General features: G+C 40.3%; 1 protein-coding gene across 2 annotated transcripts in view; it reads right to left on the bottom strand.

Annotated features, from left to right (window-relative positions):
• Positions 1-27,003, bottom strand: part of GOLGB1 (golgin B1) — a 36,809-nt gene extending 9,806 nt beyond the window's left edge. Inside the window, exons 1-10 of one of the 2 annotated variants that reach the window (XM_072147651.1) lie at positions 26,814-27,003; positions 25,581-25,684; positions 23,287-23,454; positions 12,950-13,063; positions 12,374-12,676; positions 10,156-10,266; positions 8,384-9,872; positions 7,951-8,012; positions 2,724-7,798; positions 893-2,639 (exon numbers count right to left, since the gene is read on the bottom strand). In XM_072147651.1, coding sequence (XP_072003752.1) covers positions 893-2,639; positions 2,724-7,798; positions 7,951-8,012; positions 8,384-9,872; positions 10,156-10,266; positions 12,374-12,676; positions 12,950-13,063; positions 23,287-23,454; positions 25,581-25,667 — 9,156 coding nt within the window. In that variant the 5' untranslated portion in view covers positions 25,668-25,684; positions 26,814-27,003. The remainder of the gene's footprint in view (positions 1-892; positions 2,640-2,723; positions 7,799-7,950; positions 8,013-8,383; positions 9,873-10,155; positions 10,267-12,373; positions 12,677-12,949; positions 13,064-23,286; positions 23,455-25,580; positions 25,685-26,813) is intronic. The other variant, XM_072147650.1, reaches the window with a different exon arrangement.
• Positions 27,004-27,276: the final 273 nt, after the last annotated feature.

Consider the following 27,276-nt stretch of genomic DNA (forward strand, 5'->3'; position numbering starts at 1 on the left):
ACAGACATTTAAAAAGGACATTTCACAATTATTTATAAATTTACTATATTTGTGAGTCAGTCTATTTAATGACAACTCCAACTCAAGAGTCTAAAAAATGTCTAAATCGCCTTGCATATCATTTATCAAAACAATTCAAAAATTATATGATGTAAATTACCACAGAATACTTGGGACTCACAGACCTGATTCTGATAACTATCATTTTTGCTCAGTTGATAGCAATATTGTTTTATTATTTATACAACTTTTGCCATTTAAACAAAACATTTTTCACACTAGGCTGTAACGCTATCAGTTATACTATAAAGTGCACCACTGTAGGGTACTTTGTTGCTTAACGCAGGAAGGTTTCAGCAGCATAACACACACACACAATTGCTCCAAATTTTAGTTGCCTGAACTAAAGCCAAGCTATCAGAGGGCAGTTTTCAGCAATAGGTTTGCCAATTTTCTTGTTGACTTTCTGCACTTTAGATATCATTGATAGCTTTAATATATCTGCTCTTACTGTATATAAGCAAGTAATAATTATTCACAGACCAGTCTCTAACCATTTCATAGATTGGATTTTTTTACAAACCTGACAAGAGAAAACATGCTTATTTTGCAGGTTAAAAAGAATGAATTGGCTTTCCATAGAAAAGGAATTTAACATGATATTGTGAGGGACAAAACCCTTGTGAATCAGCTGAAGTGTGGAGCAATAGTGGCTGTGTAGGCTTACTGCAGGCTGAGCTTCCATCAAAGTGATCAGCTACTTTCAGCTCATAGACATGTATGCGGAATGTCTCACCATAGACACATTAATGAGGTTTCAGCTGGGAAACTCAGTTAAAACAACATGCACTCATTTTGCCAATGTATTTTTGTCATGTGTGTAATACCCTACCTTTGTATCTTTTTGGGAAGAGCTCTGCAAACTCCTTTCAATTTCTTTGCGTGGGGCCTTTAAGCTTCCTTGCAGCACACTCTGATTTTCCTGTTGAATAAACATTTCTTTGGACATCATTTGCAGCTGTGTCTGTGATATGTGAAGTTCAGATGTAATTCTAGTTATTTCTTCTTCCTTTGTTTGTAAAGTCTTCATTATATCCTTGATCTGCATTTCTAACCTGCTTTGGAGATCCTTGCTTTCTGATATCTCTGCATTAAGCACAGATACTTCACTCCGCTGCTCCCAGAGTCTTTGTATTTCTTCCTGAGCCAAATCATGACTATCCTGCAAAGACCTCATGGAGCCCTCAAATGCTTGCAGCTTAGCTTTGAGAGCAGAGATCTCTTCATTTGCAGTCAGCAGTCTCTGTTCTGATTCCATAAGATCCCTTGCAAGTTCGGCTACTCGTTCCTCTGCTGTCTCTGTCTCATTCCGCAAGATTCCAGTATCATGCTGCATGCTCTGTAACTTCTTATTGAGTTCATCTTCTGCACGCTGCACTCGTTGTTCTGCTTCTACTTGTATGCGGGAGCTTTCTTCCTCAATATGTGCCAATTTATTTTGCATCTCTAACAGTTCATCTTTCAACAACAGTATCTCTTGCTTGGCCTGTTCATGCTGATTTCCTTGAATACCAAGTTCATTTTGCAGTTGAGATACAAAGAGTTTTAGGTTATCAACCTCTTCCAGCAGTTGCTGCTTTGCTACCTTGGTTTCATCTAGCTCCTGTTGTAAAATCTCTCGTTGGCCTTTTTCTTGCATCAACTGCTGCTCTTGGTTACTCTGCTCATGTCTTAGCTTTTCAATTTCCTGTAATTTTTCACCTAGAAGCTGTTTTAGCTGCGAGTCCTTCAATGAAATAAGCTCTTTCAAGTCATTGCGGTATCTAGTCAACTGAGCATTCAATTTAGCATTTTGTGCATTTAAATCATCGGTACGGCTACGCAGAAGCCTCAATTCTTCCCGTAACTTGTTGCTCTCTGCTGCTGCATCTTGAATGAGGCCATCTTTGGCAAGAATTGCATCAAGATGGCGTTGCTCCAATTGTTGATAGTCGCTTAAAACTCGTTCTCGCTCTTCTTGCAATGAACGCATAGACTTGGTGAATGAATCCAGCTGACCTTTACTTCGATCAACCTCTTCCTGTGAAGCCATTAGTTGAGTTTTTAATATCTCCATTTTGTCTTGGAAGTCTAGTCTCTCCTTCTCAGTTTCTTTAAGCCTATCTTCTAGCATCTTGCATTCGATGGCATGCACATCATGCAGTTCACCCACAGCTGTACTCACAGCTTCATCACGGGAATTTAAAAGTTGTACCACATCTTGCTCTTTTTGCTCCAATTCTTTATGCAGCTGCTCGATGAGAGATTTGGAAGCCTGCAGATCACTAAGTATCTGTTCATTGCGCAACATCAAATTTTGGACCTCTGCCTCCAAGCCTTTTACTGCTCCAAGCAGACTTTCATGTTCAGATTTAATCTGGTTTACTTCAATTTCAAGAGCTTCCAGCTGATTCTGTCTGTCATTCGCTTCCTGAGTGCACCGTTTCAGTTCCTGCTGACAGATACTGTGAATCTTCTGTTCCTCTTCCAAAGAGGATGAAAGGATTGCCTTCTCTTCAAACAGAGAATCTCTCATTTTCAGGTGGGCTTCGGCTTCCATTTGCTGGCTTGTGACAAGTTCCTTATTCTCGGTCTGAAGTCTGGTATGGAAGGAAAAGGACAACAGATTAAGCAAAAGAACGAGGAGTAAAATTTTTAGTTAATGTGTATAAAATGAATATTACCTGTTCACCTCTACTTTGAGTTCTTCAAGATGGGATGTGATTTGTAGCAACTCATTCTTAAGATTCATGCAAACTTTCTCCTTGTCATTTATCTCAATGTCCTTTTTTTGCATTGCATCAGTAAACTTCTCACTCCACTTTTTGGATTCATCCACAACTCTGTCTCTATCATTTTGCAAAGAACACATGCTACGGGTAAAGGCTGCCAGCTTTGCTATATTTTGATTTAAATTAGCTTGCAAGTCTTTCATTTCTTGGTCCTTTTCAAGTATACGATTTTGAAAGTCAACAATAGTTCCCTGAAGGCGTTCATTTTCTTGTTGAAGCCCATTTACTTTCTCTTGTAAATTCACTATTTGCTTTGTATGTTTATCTCTCTCTATATCAAGTCTCCTTTCCATATCTTCCTCTTTCTTTTTTAACATTGCGGTAGTATTTTCAGTTATCCTTCGCATTTCATCCTTTAGTTTCATGTTTTCAGCCAAGACTCTAGCGGCCTCACTCTGCGTGTCATCGAGCAGCACACGAAAAGATGCTAGATCATTCTGAGCACTTTTTGTGTCCTCCATTGCTTTCATTAGCTTATTACTAGAAACCAGTTTTTCTTTTTCACAGTTACCATGCTCGAATTCAAGAGTTTTAATTTCCCTTTCTAAACCACTGATAGTCTCCTGATATTGTATGCAATCTTTCTGCAAGTGTCTAACTTCTTGCTGCTTCTCTCTGAGCAACTCTTGAAGCTCCTTTGATTCAGTCTTCCTTCCTTTTGCACTTTGATTTGCAGATTTTAACTTTTCCACAAACTCCTTTTGTGCCTCTGACAGCGCTTCGATCTTCTGCCTTTCCAGTTGTCGTTTTTCTTCCTCTAACTGAAGATGAAGGTTTTCTAATTCTTTTTGTAAACTGTCATTTTTAACTTGCAGATCTATAGCATCTTGCTGGAAATTTCCAATGCTTCCATTGAGCTCAGCCATCTGGTTCATTAACCGCTCTTCTAGCTCATCCTTTTCAAGTTCAATTGCATGTTTCTGCTTATTGACCTCCTTCAAGTCACCAACAGCTATCTGATACTTCTTTTCCAACTCTTCAATTTCAGTTTCCATTTTAGTAACCCTACTTTGTAAATTTGACAACTGAGTGTCCAAGCTGAACTTATCCTCCATCAAAACCTTGATTTCTTCATTCATGATCTCGGTTTCACTTTGCTTTATCTTGGCTTCACTCTCCAGTTTATTGATCAGTTTTGTCATTTGTAAATTTTCCTCTATGGTTTCTTGTTGTTGGCTTATCTCATTGTCTACATTTGCCTGTTGTTCTCCAATAACTTCTTTATTTCCATCAAGTTGTGAACCAATCACTTCAACCTCATTTTTAGCAATGACTTCTTCATGTATCTCAGATTCAGGCTGCTGCAGACTCAGTTGTAAATTAGATTCAACATTATGTAAATGGTGTCTCAGTGTTTCTATTTCTTGAGCAAAACTTTCTTTTTCAGAATTTATCAGTTCTAACTGAAGAACAAGGCTATGATTTTCTGAATGTAGCCGCTCTAGCTCTTCTTTTAAGTTAGAGGTTTCTGCATTAATTGTATCTGAATTCTGCTGTCCTGCTGCTGGCTGCAATTCTCCCCTTAATTTGTCATTTTCCTCTTCCAGTTCAAGTATTTTTTGTTGCTTGGATTTGGCAAATTTTCTCATTTTGTCTTTCATACTTTCAATCTCCTGTTCTGCCTCTTCCAACTGCTTCTCCACCTCTTTCTTTTCAGTCTCCACAGTTTTTATTTTACCAAATAACTCTTGCTTTTCCTGTCTCACAGATTCTACAGCCCGCTTCATTCGATCTGTTTCATTGCTTACATTCTCATAAGACTGTAGAAGAGTCTCATACTCCTTCTGCAATTCTGCAAGCTTTTCTTGCCATTCAAATACCTGAGAGTTCTGAGACAATTTCATAGCTTCAAACTCTTTCATTAAGTCCTCTCTCTCTTGTGTAATCCCCTCTAACGCTAGTTTTAAACTTTCACATGAAGCTTCCAAATTTTGGTTTTCCAATAAGCTTCTGTCAATTTCAGCAATAAGTTTATCTTTCTCTTCTTTCTGAGACGACACAGTTGTAAGCAATGTATCTTTTTCTACAAATAGTTGCTTAACCAAATCCTCTGATAGTTGAAGTCTGCTGGACAGATCAGCCTTAAGATCCATAACAGTGTCCAATTCCATTTTTAGAGTCTTGTTCTCTTTAAGCGCTTCTTTTCTAGAGATTAATGCAGCTTGAAGCTTTCTTTGAAGCTGTTGCTTGCCCTTTGCTTCCTCCATCTCTTCATCCTGCTTATTCTGTGACTCCAGTGACTGCATTTCAATCTTTCTCTGGTGTTCTTCATGCTCTTTAGCCTGAGCTTCGAGTTGAGTTTTAAGGGACTGAATAACTTCATCTTTCTCAACAACCAACATATTTGCATCCTTAATAGCTGCCTTTACGACCTCCAACTCATGGTGAAGTTGCTCAATCTCCTCCCCTTTATGAATTAATTCCTTCTTTAAATGATCTATTGTTATTTCATTCAGATTAGATATTTCCTGCATACTGCCTTCAAGTTCCGCTTTTAGAGAAGAGATACGCATTTCTAAATTAAGATTTTGTTCCTTTTCATTTTGTAGTTCTTGACCTAATTTTTCTATAATATCTTGCAAATGTGAAATCTCTTCTAACTGGCAATTTAGTTTGTCTTCTAGTTGTGAGGCTTTTAATTCCAGTTCATTTTTATGGGAATGTGAAACTTCCATTTCTGTTTGGTAATTTTTAGTAGTGCCATCTGAAACAGAGGATTTGTCAACCATATGGTCCTCGGTAATGGCAGGTGCAAAATCTACCCAATCACTTCCCCAGTGTGATCCATCATAATTCTCATCTGCAACTGACACCGAAATGAGATCTTCAGAAATATTAGGCATTGTATTTTGTGTTTTTTCTGATAGGGAGGGCTGGATAGTTTGTGTACCTCTTTCTTCATTAGCTACTTCACTTGGATGTGCTTTTTGATTTAACTGTAGTTTTTTGTATTTTTCTTGCAATAGATTAAAGTCTTCCTTATGTTGCTTTAACTGTTCACGGTGGTGGCGATCTTTTTCCTGTGCTTTCTTTATGGTATCTCTGCGAGAATTCAAAACCTCTTGAACTTTCGTCTGCAAGATCTCCTTGTCCTGCTCAAGAGTTGCAATTCTGGATTTGAGTTCAATTCTTGCCTCTTGATCCTCAGAATTTCCTTCATGTGAAATGTGGGATTCTGCTGATGTTCTCTCTGCCTGCTCAGTTTTTAATAACTCAATTTGTCTAGATTTCTCTTTAAGCTCGAATGTTAATTCTTCAATAAAGTTCTGAAACTGTTCATTAGCCGCATTTTTCTCAGCAAGCTCTTTCTGAACAGCTTCCAGGTCAGATTCTCTTTCAGACAGTTGCCGTTTTAGATCACTTTCTACAATGCTTTGCTGAGATACTTCTTCAACAAGGGTCTTGACTTCAACATCACTAGTCAAGTTCTTGTCTTGATTTACTAATTGTTTCTCTAGTTTAGATATTTTGCGATTTAGTTCTTTTCTGCTAATAAGAGCAGCTTGTAACTTTTTCTTTAGCTGCTCAATCTCTTTTTTGTGATCCTCTAGTTGAGATTGAAGTTCTTCATTCTCTCTTCCTCCTACCTCTCTTGCTTCAGGTTGTGATTTGGTTATGTCAGCATGTAGCTGACTCTCCAATGCACTCTTCTCAACTTGCAAACCATCAATAACTTCTAAACTATTTTGATGTTTTTCTGTTAGGAGTTTCAACTCCTGTTCATAGTATTTCTTCTGGGCATCTAATTGAATTTGCAGCTCCTCATATTCCTTCTGTTTCATCAAGAGTTCACTTTTCTGATCTTTTAATTGCAACTGCAGAGTTCCCTGTTCTCCCTGGGAAATCAAAATAATTTCTTGACTTTGAGCAAGTTTTATAGCTTCACTTTCCAACTGACATTTCAACTCCACAAGCTCTCTCTGAACAGAGTCATGCATCTCCTGAAGGTGACTCTTCTCCATAGTAACCTTTTCTATTTGTACATGCATTTCTAGATTTTCAGTTCTTAGTGCCTCTAGTACTACGTCACCCTTCTCATTCTGATCTTGGATGGTTGAGTTCAATTGTTCCTTAAGAGCTTTTATCTCCTTACTCATGGAATATTTTTCCTCGTTAAGAGCCACCACCTTATCAGATAAGCTGTGGCTTATCTCTTCAACTTGTCGATCCTTTTCTGAAATGGATTCTTGAAGGCCTTCAATCTCCAATGTTTTTTGTGAAATCAGTTCTTGAAGTAAGACTTTTTCATGCTCATTAGTGGCAAGTTCTTCAGATAGTCTCTCCTCTTTAGCTTGACTAAGCTCAAGTATCTCCTTCAGGCTTTCAATATGCTTTTCCTTTTCTTCTAGATGGTTTTCCTGTAATTTTAAAATTTCATTTCGCTCAGATACAAGAAGATTAATATGGTCTAGGTCTTTCTGTAAAGCAGTGATCTTAAGGTCTTTAGATTTTGATTCATTTTCTAAACTGTTAACTTGTTCTACAAGTATATTCTGACTTTCATATGCAGTCAACTGTTCATTCTGGAGTAGCCCTTCTTCAGCTATAGTCTGTCCATTTCGAAGAGCCTCAAGCTTGAGTGAAATTTGCTTCTTTTCAGATGTTATAATCTCAATTTGGCTGTGGAGGTCTTCAACCTCTTTTTTCATTGAAGTAATTTCAGCATCTTTGTCTACTATAGTAGTCTGGTATTTTAGGTCAAAAGAGTCACTTGTATGGACATGCATGTCCGATTCCTCTAATACATCTTCTCTCTTTTCTATAGCCTTCTCATTTTGTGAACATTCATTTACTTTTTCATTCACTGGCATTTGTCCTTTTAGTTGATTTATTTCTTTTTGGGTATCTAGTAGGTCCATCATAAGAATAGACAGTTGTTTTTCCTTTACGTCCTCAAGGGTTACATCCAAAACAAGCTCTTGAGATAGAGAGCTGGTTTTCACATTCAGAATAGTAGCCTGCGATATCTAAAAAACAAGGAAAAGATTATATCATTGACAATGATCAGTACATATGAACGCTTTTCACATTCATTATCCACATGCCAATTAAAAAAAAAAAAAATTATTTATATAATAATAATAAAATCTGTACTCCAGTATTACAGCTTGTACCTTACCTGGTGGGTACTGACAGATTCCCGACATTCCCCTACAGATGATATGTTTTCAGTATCATCACCTACAAAACATTGTTTAATATGACATTTTAAAATCAGTAAATTTCTTAAATGTAAAGGTAAATGTTCTGCCCCCAAGTTTGTCTATATGGCATCTGTGTGACCAATAATATCCAAAGTCTTTAATCTGAATTTAAATGGAAAATAATTGTTTTAAAGGAATTTCATTTCTAAAGGAAGTGGAATAACAGATAAACGAATAATTATTTCACAAATAGGAGATTATATATATATATATATATATATATATATATATATATATATATATATATATATATATATATATATATATATATATATATATATATATATATTAGTATGTAACCATTGAGACACTAAAAGTTGAATACTTAGCTTTAGACATGTAGCTTACCTGTTGTCACAGTGTGGTGCTGCATATTAAGGTTTTCAATTGAGTGGGAGGCTCGACAGTCCTTTTGATCCCTTTGGGATTCCACAACCAGTCCACTAATGTGCTTATGCTCTTCTTGCAATGTATTCAACTCAGCCTGAGCAGCTCTTATTTTTTCCAGCTCCTGTTTCATACTCGCCAATTCATTCAGAGTTTTCTGCCCTCTTTCAATCTCTGCTTTCACCTGATCAAAATCTTTGAGAGATTCCTCTATTTTCTTAAGTTCTTCCTTCATTAAGGAAAGCTCTTCTTGCCTTTTATTTCCACTTTCTAGCTCAATTTCTACCATCTTCATTTGCAGATTACATCCATCAGATTCATTTCTGTTTTGAGACTCTTGCTGACCTCCTGTTGCTTTACTCAACAGCTCCTCATTAGATTCCTTCAACCTTTCTAGCTCAACCTCCAACTGTGCTTGGTTTTCTTTCCGTGTTTCCAGTTCCGCTCTCAAGTTCTGCAACTCCTCCTGCACAATCTTTTCTAGCTGTTCCTTAAGCTCCTGTAACTCCTTCTGGGTACCTTTTTCTTTCTCAAGCTGTTCTTTTAGTTCCTGCGACTCCTCCTGGGCATCCTTCTCTTTTTCAAACTGCTGCCGTTCCTCCTGGGCACCCTTCTCCTTTACAAGCTGTTCTTTCAGTACCTGCAGCTCCTGTTGAGCACTCTTCGCCTTTTCAAGCTCTTCCTTTAGATGTTGCAGTTCCTCCTGAGCAACCTTCGCCTTTTCAAGCTCTTCCTTTAGATGTTGCAGTTCCTCCTGGGCACCCTTCTCCTTTTCAAGCTGTTCTTTTAGCTGTTGCAGTTCCTCCTGAGCACCCTTCTCCTTTTCAAGCTGTTCTTTTAGCTGTTGCAGTTCCTCTTGGGCACCCTTCTCCTTTTCAAGCTGTTCTTTTAGCTGTTGCAGTTCCTCCTGGGCACCCTTCTCCTTTTCAAGCTGTTCTTTTAGCTGTTGCAGTTCCTCCTGGGCACCCTTCTCCTTTTCAAGCTGTTCTTTTAGCTGTTGCAGTTCCTCCTGGGCACCCTTCTCCTTTTCAAGCTGTTCTTTAAGCTCCTGTAACTCCTCTTGGGCACCCTTCTCTTTTTTGAGGTCTGCTTTTAATTGCTGTAACTCTGCCTGGGCTCCTTTTTCTTTCTGCAACTCTACTCTTAACCTTTCTAGCTCCTCTTCCATTCCTCTTTCTATTTCTACTCTGATTTGCCCTATATCATGCTGTGGTGTGTTGTCCAGTTGCTGTTGTGCCATCTCTAGTTGCGACTTCAGATATTCTCTCTCACTTGCTGAATCTTTCTGTTTGTTAAGAGCTTCTTCTAACTGCTGACATAAAATAGATTTTTCTTTCAACAAGTCTTCGTACAGTTCAGTCTGCTGAGCATTTCCATTTTGTTCAGCAACCAGAGATTCTCGCACAGATACCAATTGCTGTTCCATCTCTCGAAACTGCTCAGACAGAACCTATAAAGAGTGCATTAAAGTGAGAACTGGAAAGCAACTTTAATAATGAATGTAAAGCATAATGAATATAAGTCTATGCAAAAGATAGAAGACTAGATAAGGCTCTGTTTATTTATGAACTATAATTTCTCATTAGTAAAACATTTTAAAGAAATGCAGAAAATCTCCCTTCCTATGAACCTTCCTGTCTAGCTGTATCTATCCAGAAACAACACACTATGTAAGCCTGCATTTATGTTTTAGGTTTTTATTTTCTTCCCACAGAATTTAAGAGAGCTCTTACTTGCTTCTGAAGTTCTGCACTCTGCAATTCCTGCTCCAACATCTCCACTACCTGATTGCGGGAGAGGAGGGCTTCACACTTTTCCTCCAGTGTCCTCTGTATTTGACAAATCTAGAGCAAACAACATATCATAAGAATACATGTAGTAACAAAAATAGCAGAAACATTAATTCCAATGAAGGAGGTGTCCCTAGCTTACAAACCCAGTAGAGTATTGAGACTACAGGTCCACTGCCTTCTTAAACTACAAATAATGAACAGATTTGAGAACATTCAGTTTGATTGGTTAAAAGGAGCAATAAGCTATGATCTGGATATGCTCCAGTTTGCTTATAAAGCTGCAATGGCAGTTGAAGACACTTACTCTTATTTAGAAGTCAGTGGATTGGTAGTGAGGTATTTCCATTTTTCAAGTGTTTTTATTAATCCATATTCAATGAGGAGAAATTGTTGAGAAAATAGGATTGTGAACTCAAGGTAAATCTGGTGTTCGAGAAATACTCCATAAAATTTTGTAAGAGAAGGCATTAAGGTAGCTTGAATGTATATTAACGAAAATCTACCATCAAAATCCATCATGAAAAAAAAACAGGAAAACCTACTACACACATAGATCCAGGCACTGTGACTGTGGTAAGCTTCTTAAATATGTTATACAAGGCCTCACTCTTTTTCAAATCAACTTTTTAAATTATGCTAATGAAACGGAAAGGCTACTGAGGCAGTTTGCAGAGCAGAGGGTAAGACAGTGTAACAGCCTGTGAATCTGCAGCATGGATGGGCTCTGAAAGGGTACTGGAGTAGTTTCCAGACACGTTAGCATAGTTCTAAAAGTACAGTTTAGAAGGAAGGAGGCCATGGATAACACATATAAGAAGATTACCAAAAGCCACAGTGCCTGGATCTATGAATAATTATCCCCGTTTCCATTCTCGATTTTGATGGTAAATTTTCTTTAAAGGTTAGGCTTGAGAATGTGAAAAATGTTACATGTTATAATGGTACATTCAAGGAAATGGGATGCATGTTCTGAGGAGATTGAAATCATTACATTTTTTTTCCAGTAAATATTGTGGATGTTTAGACATGGATGATTCATTAATCTGTCCACAGGGTATCAGAGTTCCTGTGTCATCATCATCATCATCTCCTCTCTGCTCTACTAGCTCTCTCCCTTCCTCATACAGCCATTTTTCTCCAAGAAAATCTCTTTCAGCTCACATCAACAGGAGGGAGGGGAGAAGGAGGAAGTGCTAGCAGAGCAGAGAGAAAATATTTATATATATTTATGATGGTTAAACATGGACTCGCAGCCTTGCACAGATGCCCCACGATTCTTGATTCTGTTCGCTGGAGGGGAGCAAAATATACTTTTATCATCTTTTAAAAGTGAGTGGAGCCATTAATTAAATTAAGTCAAGTCAATTATAATAGTAGATTAAAAATCAGTTTTTAACAGCCTTTGGGAACCTGTCATTAGATGAAAATGTGTGATCCCGATGACAGGTTCCTTTTAAAGGGAGTGTACCAGCTCCAAATGAAAGTAAGAAGTAATATTATTTTTTTGGAAAGGGCACTTTACAATCTTTCAAGATATACATTTCCTTTATTCATGCAAGTGTCTTGGTGCATCAGAGAAGGAGCCATGTCTGGGTTTACACAATGGCTTTATACAATGATAGGCATATTTCACAGTGAAGGTGTTGAAAGAAGAAATGTGCACAACAGACATGGCCCCATCCTTGGTGCACCAGGAAGCTCAATTGCATAAAGTTAAAAATTTTATTTTCTATAAATTGACAGGTCAGTAGAAAACAAGATAGGGGCGACCTGGAAGCTTGTAAAGTGCCCTACACAATGCCAATTTCCCTTTTAGGGTGATATGGGAGCTCGTAGAGTCCATTTAAAAGGTGTTGTCCGAGAGCTGGAATAAATTAGGATTTCAATTATTGCTGTAGGTTCAACTGAGGTGTGGGATAGATGAGGGGTGAGTATAGGAAGGTGATGTAAATATGAATGAATAATGTGAGACATGATTGTTATTTTGATATAAGTTGTGTGGCTAGATTTGTAAATGTTTGTTAACTATTGATGTTCTGAGTGAACAAAAGAGTTGCGCAAAACTTAGAAAAGAGGTGTTAGAATACTGGTCATGGCAACAATGAAAAACTATGAAAATCTAGAAATTCAAAATGCATCTTAGTGTGGCTATTCTTACTTCAAGTTCTTGCTTCTCCAGAACCATATTAACAGCATCGTCCTTTTCCTGGAGGGATTTTGTGAGTTGGTTCACACTTTCATGACTGTCCTGAAGCTGTATTGTCAGACCAGCAATAGTCTCTTGACTCTCAGAAAGCTGCTTAGTGAGCTCACTGATGTTACTTTGACTCTCCTGTAGCTGCCTTGTAAGTTCATTGATCTTATCTTGGAAGTTTGAAGTAGCATCTTCTTGGTCCTGCACATTTTTGAATGATTCATTTAGCCCATTACTGTTTGGGTCTACAGTTCCATCTTGGCTTGTCTAAATGCAAAAAGCAACAAACAGATTTAAAACAAAACTTAAAGAGACATTTAGCTGCCAAAGTATATGGTGCACAACACCGATATTCAAAAAACATTTAGAAGAGTATATTCCTTTATCATAAATCCTTTCCCCCTTGGCCCAGAGTCACTTTAAGATGTTTATTCACAAACTGTTCACAAGATACCAAGAGAATTCCATATACATTGTAATGATTGCAAAATTGTATAAACATCAAAGGAAATGCAGCAGTGACTACAGACAGGTAGGTACCTGATTAGCGACTGTTCTCTTCAGTTCTTCAATCTGCTTATTCAGAGTTGTCACTTTCGCTTTTGCTTGAAGTTTGAGCTTGGCAAATTTTGCATCTGAAGCTTCTCTTTCCGACTAAAGCATAAAAGAGTAAAATGACAGTAGATCATTCAACTGATAAAATATTGTACTGCAAACAAGTCAATAGGGGAAAGTTCACACACAAACAAATTATGGCCCTATTTTTGCACCACTATTACAGCCAATGCTCAATTGTATGTATATTGATGGAAAACAATATTATCTAATGGAACCTTATGGTTCTGCAAGATTGGTCAGAAGACCTCAAGGTGGACTGCAATATTGTTATAGTACTTGTACAATATTAATTAATAATTCCTTCATTTTTTATGGTGCACACAGATTATGCAGCGCTGCACAGAGTTTGCCAAATCAGTCCCTGTCCCCAATGGGACTCACAATTTAATCAACCTACCAGTATGTTTTTGGGGTGCGGGAGGAGACCAGAGGACCCGGAGGAAACCCACCCAAACACGGAGTAAACATACAAACTCTTTGCAGATGTTGACATGAATGGGACTTCAACCCCAGCGCTGCAAGGCTGTAGTGCTAACCACTGAGCCGCCATACTGCCCCAATATTAGGACTACAATTTGTTTATGTGAAACTGGTCGAGGGTGGCATCTTCAGAAGATACAATGCAAAGTTAGCAATTATGGACTGAATTACATTTAGGTAAATAAATCCTACATTAAAAAATATGATGTGTCCCTGCTGCAAAGCTTACAGGTGAAAACACTTAGAGGCTCATGGTCTCTGCCGTGGCTTTCATATGAACCATGATCCTGGGCCATAAACATGGTTGGGTAAATAGTACTTTGCAGGAAGAAGATCATAAAACCCATAGAGAAATCAGAGCAAATAGTGAAGCAGATTGTAATGTAAATTCCTTGGTTTTGAAGAGATAAAGCAGGGCATATTCCCCAACAATTATGATGTGCTATGAAGGACATTTACTACTACGAAGAAGGAGAGGATAAAATTGGGTTAAGGAACCAAGTTAAGTGGTACAAACTGTTAGCAATAGAAGGTATGCGATTGATGAAAGGGTTTAAGATACTGATGGGTCACTTGATAGCAATGTGGAAAACACGGGGTCTTCTTCCGAGTTGGTCCATTGACTAAATTCCACCGTGGAAACAATGAGCTTAATTTTAAAACATCTATATTACCCTAGGCTATACAAAAAATATTTACGTTAAAAGACATTTTAATTCAAAGTCCGCCTTTTTTACAATTAAAACTTCAATAAACGCAGACGTAGAATTAAAGTGCTTTTAAAACGTAATTATTTTTTGTATAGCCTAAGGTAATATAGATGTGATATGTTAGACATAGGGATGGATGGAAACAATATACACTTTATGTTGTGGCTCTGATTTAGTGGTAATTACAACACTATAAAGGTGGTTAATTGGAAAGGAAGTGACTATGCCCCAGATGAAGCCAGAATTGGTGAAACTTGAGCCGGATGATACTCCTGCATACAGAAAAGGAGTTTTATATGTTTTGTGAGCATCATAAAATACTTATTTTTAATGTCCTATATGCAAATGGTAGTGCACTAGTTTTGCCATTTTCATCCCAAGTGTGCAACCTAGGAAGGCAACTCAGGAGAGCGGAACCTTCGGAAGTGAATTCAGTGTCTGGAGGGATGGCTCTAGGTTAGTGAGCAGGAACCTTTTTGGCTGAGAGAGCCATAAGTACCACATATTTTAAAATATAATTCTGTGAGACAGTGAGGCTTACTTAGACAGGCATTTAGAAGGGGATTGTGCCAACACGATCGGATTTTGGCGGACCGTCGCCGGCTTTCATACGACAGAAATCGGTGGGGGGGGGGCAGCCGTTGGACGATCCGACAGATTCTGACTGAGCGTGGGATTTAACATTTTAATTGTGTCACAAGCCATACACTTACATGCACCAGGTAAACTCCGGCGGACCTGAGCGGGGAAGCGACACATGCAGGATAATCCGGCACACGTTCTTAGTGAATCGCACCAGCGGGAATCACCATAGGACCGGGTAAGTAAATGTGCCCCTTTATGTTTATACAGTATACAGCCAGCCCCCCCCCACCCCCGTATACTGACAGCCTGTATGAAAAAAAAAAAAAGAAACTTAAGCAGAGAAGCCTTAGGATCTGGCAAGTGCAACAATTCAGGACCTGTCCTCTTTCCATTGCGTCCCCCATGACGGCCCCACTTGGAGGATGACCCCTTGACCTCTGTAGGGACAGGAAGCAGAGAAGTTAAATACCCACCCCCTGCATCTACACTCCAGTGTCTTCCTGTCCCTACACAGGGCAGGTTGTAGAGAAAATCTCTCCTCTGATCCTTCCATCCAAGAGGGACAGTGAGAGGGGAGCATGTGTGGCGCGGGGATCATCCTCTTACCCCTCCGGTCCAGGACAGCGATCGGTACAGATGACCCTTCCCTTGTCGGCATTTTGGGCCGGTAGTTCCGGCTCTGTCCGCGACCCCGCGAGGTTTACGACACCCGGACTTCAACAAAATGGCGGCGGCGTGTCTGACACGGCCGCCAGTGACAACTTCCGGTGGCGCACCGGAAGTGAGGTAATCTGTCGCAAACAGGCCGTGGAAACAGGCGCGTGGAGCGGTAAGATTTAAATGTAGCGGGGACGCACAGTGATCTGAGGTCTAATACGTTAGGTGAACTCAGCGTTTGTGATCCTTAAACTCAGCGTTTGTGATCCTTAAACTCAGCGTTTGTGATCCTTAAGCAGGGTAAGATTGTGCATTGTGATGGCCAGTTTAGTAAAAACAACGCTGTATATCTTCCAGGATTAACATACCGGGCCATCTTTTTTGCCTTACCTCACGAGGCTGTGTGCTAAAGGCAAGTATGTACCATATACCTCATGGGTATATATATATGTCATATTTTGACACATGCTTATATATATGTGTATGTACACATAGGTGCTGTATATAACCATTGGCAGTATTGAATCCTGCACCATGGAAGCTGTGTCTATAGATCCCCCGCCTATAGCTCCTGTGAGTGGTTTCGGGGTGTCTATGTGTTACTGTGGGTTATATCCTAACATACACAAGTATTTATGTTACTATTTAATAGTAATACTATTCTCCTTCTCGGTTGGTAGGAACCGAAAGAGAAGGAGAAACATAGAGATCCGAAGGATTTGCCTCCAAAAGATGCAGCAAAAAGAAAAGTCACCTCCCGCCGATGCAATATGTGCTTTAATAAGTTATCTAATGACTATAAGAAAGCCATCTGTAAAGACTGTATTGATAGCCTCTTAAAAGAGGAGAAAACATCATTTATGGACGAAATGAGAAGCTTTATTAAGGGGGAGGTGCAATGTTCATTAGCTTCATCTTTAGCTAATCTCTTGCCCCAGGAGCCTTTATCAAAAAGGCAAAGGGTAGAATACCAATCTGAGTCCGAAGCTGAGTCAGTTGATGATTCAATTAAGGATTCGATAGACTTAGACTCTATTCCATCCACATCTGCTGTTAAGATGGAATCCAGATACTTGTTCATGTCAGAAGATCTAGAGCCTCTATTAAAGGCCATGAGAGACACGCTTAAGATTGAAGAAATAGAAGAGCCAAAATCGATCCAGGACGAGCTTTTTGGGATTCTTAAAGCAAAAAAAGAGACGGGTCTTTCCAATCAATAAAACCCTAAAGGATCTAATCCTTGAAGAATGGAGAGATCCAGAAAACAGAATATCTCTATCAAGAGAGTTTAAAAATCGTTTATCCTTTGATGAGGAGGAATCGAAAATCTGGAATTCCTTTCCAAAAGTGGATATCCCAGTAACAAAAATTGCAAAAAAGACCTATCTTCCCTTTGAAGATGCTATCCAACTAAAGGATCCCATGGACCGGAAAGCAGATAGTCTGCTGAAAAAAACATGGGAATCGGCCATGTGGAATCTGAAGTCTAATATTGCCACAACATCGGTGTCTCGTACCCTGTTTTTCTGGTTGTCTGAACTAGAAAATCATTTCAAGGATGGTACTCCAAGAGAAATTCTCTTAGAAACCACACCTATACTAAAGTCAGCAGCTGCCTTTGTCGCGGACGCCTCAGCAGAGGGGGTAAGATTCAGCGCAAAAGAAGGGGCACTTTCTAATTCAGCGAGAAGAACGCTCTGGCTAAGACAGTGGACAGGAGATTTCAGATCCAAATCCAAATTATGTGGCCTTCCTTTTCAAGGAGAATACCTCTTCGGACACGAGTTGGACACCATCCTCGAAAAGGCAGCTGATAGGAAAAAAGGCTTTCCTGAAGCAAAAGTGGGTCAGAAGAAACAGCCCTTTCGGGACCCAAAAGAGAAGAAATTCCCTTATAGAGGGAAAGGAAAGCAGGGGAAATGGAGTTACCCAAAAGGAGGCAGAGGAAGGGGCTTCCTCCTCAGCTCCAGCAACACCACCCCATCATTCAGGAAATGACGCCAGAGTGGGGGGAAGACTCCTAAAGTTTTACCAGCAGTGGACAGATATCACACGGAACCCCTGGATTCTAACACTGTTAGAAGACGGTTACAGGCTGGAGATAACGTCTCTTCCTCCCCAAAAATTTTTTCTTACCAGACAGCCATCACCAGAACTTACTCTGCAGCTGTGGACAGAAATACAGAAACTACTAGACCTGGATGTTATCATCCCTGTTCCAGTTTCGCAGATAGGAGAAGGTCATTACTCCCCATTATTCTTAATAAAAAAACCCAACGGGTCTTTCAGGATGATATGCAACCTGAAAGGTCTAAATCAGTATATCCTATACAGAAAATTCAAAATGGAGACTGTAAGTTCAGCCATTACGCAGATTCCTCTGGGGGTATTCATGTGTACAATCGACCTACAGGACGCCTATTATCATGTACCAATATACAAGACGTCCCAGAAGTTCCTCAGGGTTGCAGTTCTCAACCCAGAAGGTCGGATATACCATTTCCAGTACAAGGCGCTGCCCTTCGGAATATCATCAGCTCCGAGGACATTTTCAAAAATTATTATCGAAGTGGTGGCCTTCTTAAGAACAAGGAAGATAGTTCTAGTTCCATATTTAGACGATCTATTGATTGTAGCAGGATCCAAACAGGAACTAATCCAACACAGGGATCTTGCAATTACCATCCTCCGACAACTAGGCTGGATCATAAATTGGAAAAAGTCAAACCTGCAACCCAGCAGGATCACTACATTTTTGGGCGTCTCTCTGAACTCATCACTCCAAATGTCCTTCCTCCCACAGGAGAAAAAATTTAAAATTGTTCAGAATATGGAATTATTCTGGAAGAAACACGATTGTTCCATAAGAGATGTAATGAGGCTGTTAGGACAACTGACAGCATGCATCCAAGCAGTGCAGTGGAGTCAAGCACATACTCGCAGGTTACAAAATTGGGTATTATCCATGTGGGACAAGAACCCAGCTCATCTAGACTGGAAAATAGAAATTCCTGCGGAGATCAAGGACGCTCTAGTATGGTGGACACATCCAGAATATCTGGAGAAAGGAGTAACCTGGCATCCATGGCCTCTGCTATCAATCCAGACGGACGCAAGTTTGACTGGATGGGGAGCAAACATCGAAGGGTCCCTTGCCCAAGGGGAATGGCCCCTATCCATTCAGAATCGATCTTCCAATTACCGAGAGTTGAGAGCCGTATGGGAGGCTCTAAAAACCAGCAGAGATCTATTAAAATCTCGCCATGTAAAAATATATTCAGACAACGTCACCACAGTGGCCTATCTACGCCACCAAGGAGGCACCAGGAATACCGAACTTCTTCTCCTATCGGAGAAAATCTTCAGTTGGGCAGAAGACAACGTGTTATCCCTATCCGCAGTCCATCTGAAGGGAGAAGAAAATGCGGTAGCGGACTACCTCAGCAGGAAACATATCAACAACAGCGAGTGGTGCCTAAACAACGAGGTTTTCGAGCAGCTAACCCAAAAATGGGGAGTCCCAGAAATAGATCTGTTTGCAACCCGTGCAAATTCAAAGACAACCTTTTTCTTTTCGCTAGACGGTTCAACACCAATGAACCAGCTAGATGCCTTCAGACATCCCTGGAATGCAGCACTAATGTACGCCTTTCCACCAGTTCCAGTAATTCCAAAAGTGGTTCAAAAAATCCAAAAGGAAAGAGGGGAAGTAATTCTAGTGGTACCCTTCTGGCCAAAGAAGGTATGGTTTCCATCCCTCAGGAGGCTAGCCCTGGAAGAACCGGTTCACCTTCCTCCTCGTACAGACCTATTATTCCAAGGACCAGTACTGCACCCAAATCCCCAGGCTCTCCAGTTGTCAGCTTGGATCCTGAAGGGGAACTACTAAGAAGCAAAGGCTTGTCTCACAAAGTCATATCGACCCTAAAGGCAAGTCGGAAACCTATCACTCATGCTATCTATTCCCGCATTTGGAATAAATTTGTTTCTTTTTGTGGGTCTAAGATTCCTAACCAGAACTCTCCTAATATTTCTCAGGTTTTGGATTTTCTCCAGGCAGGTTTCGACAAAGGCTTAAAAACCAGCTCCTTGAAGGTCCAGATATCCGCTTTGAGTGCATTTTTCGATAATCCTCTGGCAGAGCATCAGTGGGTAAGGAGGTTTATAAAGGCTACTTTTAGACTTAAACCTACCATTAAAATAGCTGTCCCAAACTGGGATTTATCTATTGTCTTAAATTATCTAACTGGTCCTCCATTTGAGCCCTTAGACTCAAAAAATATTAGAGAATTAACATTAAAGTTGACCTTTCTTATCGCCATAACATCGGCCAGACGTTTGGGGGAGATTCAGGCATTGTCCATCAAAGAACCAAACTTAAAAATATCTGAAGACAGAGTAACATTAACACTTGATAACAATTTTATCCCAAAGGTTTCCTCAAGTTTCCATCTAAGCCAGGAAATTATTCTGCCTACGTTTTGTCGAAACCCGAAATCAACAAAAGAAAGAGAATGGCACTCCCTTGATGTCAGGAGAATCCTTCTCTTTTACCTGGAAACAACAAAACCATGGCGGAAAGACTCAAACATCCTTCTGCAGTTCAGCAGGAAGAACAAAGGGATAAAAGCTTCAAAATCCACTCTAGCAAGGTGGATCAAGACTGTTATCAAGAATGCTTACGCAGCCCAGAATATGTCAATACCTGAAGCAATTAGAGCACATTCTACACGTGCCATGGCAACCTCATGGGCTGAAAAAAGGGGAGCTTCCATAAATGAAATTTGTAGGGCAGCCACATGGTCTAGCCAGTTGACATTCGTAAAACACTATAGGTTAGACCTGCAAAACACGAATGAATTAGCTTTTGGTAGGAAAGTACTACAAGCTGTTGTCCCTCCCTGAAATATAACTTGTTATGTCTCCAAGTGGGGCCGTCATGGGGGACGCAATGGAAAATGGGAATTATTCTCACCGTTAATTCGGTTTCCATTAGTCCACCATGACGGCCCATATATATTTCCCACCCATGTATAAAATTCTGTACTTTACGGATTAATTGTGTGTGATTAAAACATGCAATAAAATGAGTTGCATCCGCTGCCGGTGTAGTTATTTGGTAGTCACTGGAGTGTAGATGCAGGGGGTGGGTATTTAACTTCTCTGCTTCCTGTCCCTACAGAGGTCAAGGGGTCATCCTCCAAGTGGGGCCGTCATGGTGGACTAATGGAAACCGAATTCTTCCCATTTTCTCAAGCTTGAAATGCTTGAGTAAGGTGGTGGTCCCTGAAAAGTTTGGTGAGCATCAAGTTTTGGGTAGTGTAAAGGCAATTCTGTAGATGCCGACACCGTGTCTGCCACCTGCTGTATATCCCTCTATTTTGGGGTTTATAATGGCTAACCTTTGATAGTTCTAGTATCTAGGTATAGGTTTAGTCATAACCAACGTTAAGCATCTATTTTATTTTATATTCTAGAGAGCCTGAGCATTGATATTAGAGCATACATCCTATGCATTATTGAATGCAGATAAACATTTTCCATCTATATCACCAGGGGGTACATAAAAGTGTGAATATAAGCGTCCATGTTCCTTAGTCTACCTCATATTATGACTGGAGAAGTGGACCCAACTACTTCTCTGTTGTTTGGTTGAAGGTAGGACCCCCATTAGTGGCCTGACAACAAGTAACTGGGCATAACCTATTCCCCCTCCTTTTCCATCACGATGTATCACCTGATGTTCTCATGTGTGTCTTCTCTATTTTGTACCATCCTACTGTACATCTTTGATATTTGCATTGTGATATTATAAACAGCTGTGCTGTGTCATGTGATATTGTTGAGCTCCGAGCTGTTGGGATAGCATAGGGTTTTTGTCCTTTATTGAGGTTGAATTGAGGTTCTGAATTTGTATTTCCTTACAAATAAAACCTTACTAAGCAAGAAGTGGGAATATAAGCAAAGTACATTTTTTTGTGGTCTAAACCTCTCAAAAGAATGAAGGACCCCCTTGGAATCAAGAAAAATTTCATACAGATATTTACACTGAAAAAACATAGACTACACAGCAATAACAGCCTGCAGATAACACACAGGTAGCGGCAAACAAAACAAGGCATTGCCCTGTTTTTTTACAAGTCATATGAAATCAGGAGACAAGCTCCATTGTAGAAAACAAACGTTCTCCAGGATGTGCAAACAGTGCGAAAAAGGATATGAAATAAGGGGAGAAAAAAAAAAGATATGCGAGGAAAACAGAAAACAGAATCAAAACAAAAGCTAAAAGTCAACAATGCATGACATGCAAAACCTTTACCAAACCATCATAGATACTCACAGATCTGTGAATATGAGGAAGGTTTTGGTCAATATGATACAAATCTATGTAATATAGAGTTTATGAAATTACAGTTACTGTACTACAAAATACTACATATTTAAAAATATAAAACAAAGAAAAAAACCAATTGCTTTACTACAATTGCAGATAAACTCATTCAAGGGGCCGCAGATACTCGAGTATAAGCCTAGGTACCTAATTTTAACATTAAAAAAACTGGGAAAACCAGCCCCCCCCAAATATACAGCCAGCCAGTCCCCTTCCCCCCAATATATAGCCAGCCAGTCCCCCCCCCCCCAATATATAGCCAGACAGAATTTAACACTGCAGTTACCTTTCCGACGCCCCCGCAAGTCCTCTTCTTGCTTCCAGTACTTTGGCTCCGTCTTCAAGTCCCTGCGCGTAGCTGGCACACGCACAATGATTGGGCCCCGCTGCTTGTGTCAGCAAATGGCTGACTTCATAATGTTCGTGCATCACGCAAGGAACCGAGAACCGGAGCCCCGGAAGCAAGTAGAGGACTTGTGGGGAGGGGGGGGGGGGGGGGGTGTGTGTTGGAAAAGAGAGTATAGTGTAAGTAAGTGTAAATTATTTTTCATAGACTCAAGTATATTTTTAAAAACGGCTAGACACTTTCACCATGGTTTCTGTTATTCAATAAAGACCTTTATAGTTTACTTTCAGTGGATATTTATCAGTCCATTAAATGGATTGTCCTGGGAGCATAAAAAGGATTTTTGATCATGTAGCTGTACTGAAACACCCAGCACCCTCAGTCGCAGGAGGGTTAATTGAGTGGCCAAACATCTGGGCGTCTTACATACACCAGCATGAATCCAGTTGCAGTCACATAATAAGGGAGACCATGTAAAGCCTGTTGTCCACAAGCAAGTTTGGACTGACAAACTCACTCCAAGTGCACGGAAAGATATTGCTTTCTCTACCCTTTAGACCAACTTAATTATATAAACCCTCGTACTACTAGGAAGGGGAAAACAAGATAATTAACAACATAATAAAATAAATTGAATACACTCCGGAGTTTTAATGATCCATGAATAACCCATTTAACATATGATGTACACACAGCGCTCCAAGCTCTGCTAAAGAATGTATGTTACTTTGTAAAGAGGCTTTAGAGCAGTGGTTCTCAACCTTTCTAATGCTGTGACCCCGCAATACAGTTCCTCATGTTGCGGTGACCCCAAACCATGTACAAGAATATTGTATTTGTGCCAAAAAATGCAATAAAATCATGGCTCCGATGGCTTTACGCGACCCCTGTGTTTTGGTCGTTCGACCCCCGCCGGGGTCGCGACCCACAGGTTGAGAACCACTGCTTTAGAGCATGTTTAAAGGCAGCAGTCGCATTCCCCCTTCACACCACCTGCCAATATAATATTGAAAAAAAACATCCAGAGACCATGGTGGGCAGAGAGGTCATGAAACAAGCATTATACAAGTTTGACAACTCAGGTCTGTACCTTGATCTGGCTTTCCTTCTGCTTAAGCTCTGCATCCTTGTGTTGGATCTCCACATCCTTATGCTGGATCAACTCCTTTAGCTGAACTACCAACTGTTCATAATGGGCCAGTCTTTCAATCTGATCCTCCGACATGTCCACATCAGTTCCAGATTCTGGCCTAGGGTCCTGTGTACATAAGAAACCACCATCAATGTAAAGCAGTGATCAGGATTGATCAAATAACAGAACTGCAAAATGACAGTATCTGAGAAACGGTGTATGACGGAGAAAAATCAAAAAAGAAGTCACCACTGCAGAAAATGTATGTGCGATATAAATTATAACAAAATACACAGTCTTATCAAAGTGTCATAGCGTAATACCTGCACAGAATATGGTGCAGTAAATCCCCAGTAACACAGCAGCAGTGTCGTGTAGAGTATAGGATTTATGTAAATCGTAGCATAGAAAAAATTTTTTTATGGCTTACATCATGTGTATTCATGGCTTACATCATTTTCATTGCAGATCTCCACCCCCCAATTTTCTATGTCGTTTCCAGGTCCCTCCCAAAACCCACTGGACATACCAACTCTTTAAGGGATTAAACCTTTATGTTGAGGGACCTAACAATTAGGTAAGAAACATGTTAAGGATAAATTAATCAGGTTCAGATCAGGATGGCTGTGTTTCACTAGAAACGAATATGTGATTCAGCCCAGCCCCTTCCCATGTCATCTGAATTGTGTGCAAACGCCACGCATGACTGCACCCAAATGCCACAAATAAATTCTGTACAGGAACAAACACTTATTATAAAGTGAAAAAAAAAATCTATAAGTTTTTCATTTTTCAGCATACAAAGCTGTGCAAGGGCTTATTTTCTTCTTATTTACTTCTCATCTACTTTATTCTTTGGTTTCGTAAAATCACGGTGATACCAAATTTATATAGGTTTTATTGTGTTTTGATACATTTTCAAAATTAAAACAATGTGTATTAAAAAAAATTGTTTAGTCATCTTCAGACGCCAAAACCTTTTTCATACTGTTACCTACTGCGTAGGTGTAATTTTTTTCGAGAAAAGAGTCAACGTTTTCATTGCTACCATTTTTAGGACTGTGGGACCTTTTGATTACTTTTTATACATTTTTATGCAATGAAGAATGGTGTTAAAGTGGCATTTCGGACATTTGGGCGCTTTTCTGTTATGGGTTTACAGCTGGGAATAATCGTTTTTATATTTTGATAGATGCGGCAACACCTAAAACGTTTGTGATTTTTACTGTTTATTATGTTTTATATCAGGTAGTATTAGTATTTTATTAGTATTGTTTACTATTTTTTAGACCCACTAGGGTACTATAACCCTAGATCAGTGATGGCAAACCTTTTAGATACCGAGCACCCAAACTGCAACCAAAAACCCCGTATTTTTCGCAAAGTGCCAATGCGACAATTTAAGTAGTAACTTTTTACTACCTGCTGTGTCACAGGTTTAAATTGTATAGGCACCTGAGGACACCAATACAATAGAAAGGAGAAGAAGTTTGAATTATCATTGCAGCTTCCTTCTAGGGTCCTGGGCTGCCTGGGACTGCAAGAGGCCTTGAGTCCAGTCTGCTGAGCTCTGCACTGAGGTGATGGCCTGGGTGCCCATATAGAGGGCTCTGAGTGCCACCTCTGGCACCCGTGCCATAGGTTCGCCACCACTGCCCTAGATGGTCTGATTGTTTCTACCATATACTGTGTTAGAGATTTTTATCCAGGGCTCCAACAACCCTTCTACAATTGTAAGGTGATCTCCATATTTATAGGTCTTTGTTCCCAGCGCTGGGATACGTAGCACAGAAATAACACAGGCAGGTCATAAGCTGCACTCAAATCACACTTTATTCCAAACTGGCAGTCCTGTATATAGGAAACAGAAAAATGCTTTGCAGTGTACATATACACAGATACAGATTGCTGTGTTATTGGAATACGTGGTGAAGATCTCTTTTTTGCAAGAACAATACTGATCCGCCTCATTGTTTTAGAAGACAAGTACATGTTGCTTGGCAACTTGGGGAAACTACGTACAGTGTAACTTCACAGTAAAGAGGAGATTTGTAGATATGTTGCAATTTAACCAGATGATCTGTGTTCATGTAAAGCAAATGCAACAGAGAACACAGGACTGCTGGGATACACGATTACATCCAACCTCTACACAGCCAGTAGAGATTTACATTGATAAAGTGGCAAGTGTTACAGTGTGACAACGAGCCACTTGTTGTCTCACATCTCACCAATTTTAATGTAGAACTTACAGAGTCCCTTGTGTTTTCCGATCCTTCGCCATCCCCAGAAAGCTCATGAAGGACTGTGTTGGCAAGGCCAGAAAGACGGCTAAACATCCCGAGCAGAATCCAGCCTTAAATACAAGAGTGACAATCCGATAAGTCTAATATTCATCCGGCCATTTCCCTTTCCATGATATCTCATCTCTGTTTAGTTCCCTCACAACAACTGGTTAAAAGAAAACTAAACCTTTTAATTTACAAAGTAAAATGCAGCAAAACAATCAACACTAGTGCAACATCACTGCGGTATCAGTGGGTGCCAGGACCCCCAACAGTGCTGCAGAACCAAAGACGGCCGTTCTGCTGGAACTGGAGCAGGCGATTACGCTCCTGATGAAACTCGTATTCATGTGGGATTTGCCAGGATGTTTGGCAGAATATTGGATGTATAACATCTTACAGGTCGCATAAAGTTAGACTAGACATTCTGAGGTGTCACCAAAGTTATCACCTGACATCAGCCATTGTGACTAGTCTGAGCTTTGCCTGTCTTACTAGTAAGGCTACACAAACGTCTGCCCCTGGAGAGGAGGAGGGATGACCCCTCTCCATAGAGATATACAGTGTAAAGCCGTGCACACGGGTAAAGATAGGACATGCTCTATCTTTTACCCATGTATGGAGTGGTACAGTACCACACGTGTGCAACGAACACAAAGTTTAAAATGAAGAAAACATAAGAAGCATGGTGGCTTAATGGTTAGCATTACAGCCTTGCAGTGCTGTGGACCTGGGTTCAAGTCCCAGGGTCAACATCTCCGAAGATTTTGTATGCTCTCTCTGTATTTGCTCCCACACTCCAAAACATACTGATTAGATTGTGAGCCCAATGGGGACAGGGACCGATTTGGCAAGTTCCGCGCAGCACTGCATAATCTGTGTGCACTGTATCAATAAAGGAATTATTATTATTTAAAAAGGCTGTAACTATGGTATCTTGGCCCCAGTCTGCCCACCGGGGTGGGGGTCACCGTGGCCCAAGGCTGCTCACCGGGGGCACTGTGGCCCCAGACAGTGTGCCATGGCTTGCTTTGCAAAACAAAGCATTAGAGCCAGTGCCACCATCAGAGCTTACAGTGCCATGTGAAGAGATGGGCAGGTGATGTACCTAGTGGTAACCTGGTAAAGGTGCAGGACAGTGAATAAGGAATAGTGGCAGCACTAGGTATGTGCAGTAGCAGGCAGTGCCCCGGGCATTACCTCTCCCCGGATCCCCCTGCAGGTATGCCCCACTCTTCTCCTGTCAGGATTTCTCGTGTTCGGTATAGATCACACAGATTTCTTCCCGTATCCCTTGTCTCCGGCTCCTCCTCCGGCCACATCAGCAGCGCTGCACTTCCGGATGACCAGAGGACTCCGCCTCCTTTCCAGCAGTTCTCCAATCACCTGGGAGTTCCGCGCCCAGTAGGTGTGTAATACTTTAGAAATATCAACCAATTGAGTTTAGTGGCACAGTGTCCCCGCCCACCGCCACAACAAGCGCCAATCAGAGGACATTGATCGCTATTAAAACAAACACGTCATGAGCTGAGAACTGAGTGTTCACCTATCGGAAGGTTGATAGGGAGCGCATGCGCAGGCGGGCCGATAACTGACCAACAAACATGGGCAGCGTGTCTACATGTACTAGTCTAGCTGAAGCTGCTCGTTATGGCTTATGGGG

Source organism: Engystomops pustulosus, chromosome 4 (assembly GCF_040894005.1).
Source record: "Engystomops pustulosus chromosome 4, aEngPut4.maternal, whole genome shotgun sequence".
Taxonomy (NCBI): domain Eukaryota; kingdom Metazoa; phylum Chordata; class Amphibia; order Anura; family Leptodactylidae; genus Engystomops; species Engystomops pustulosus.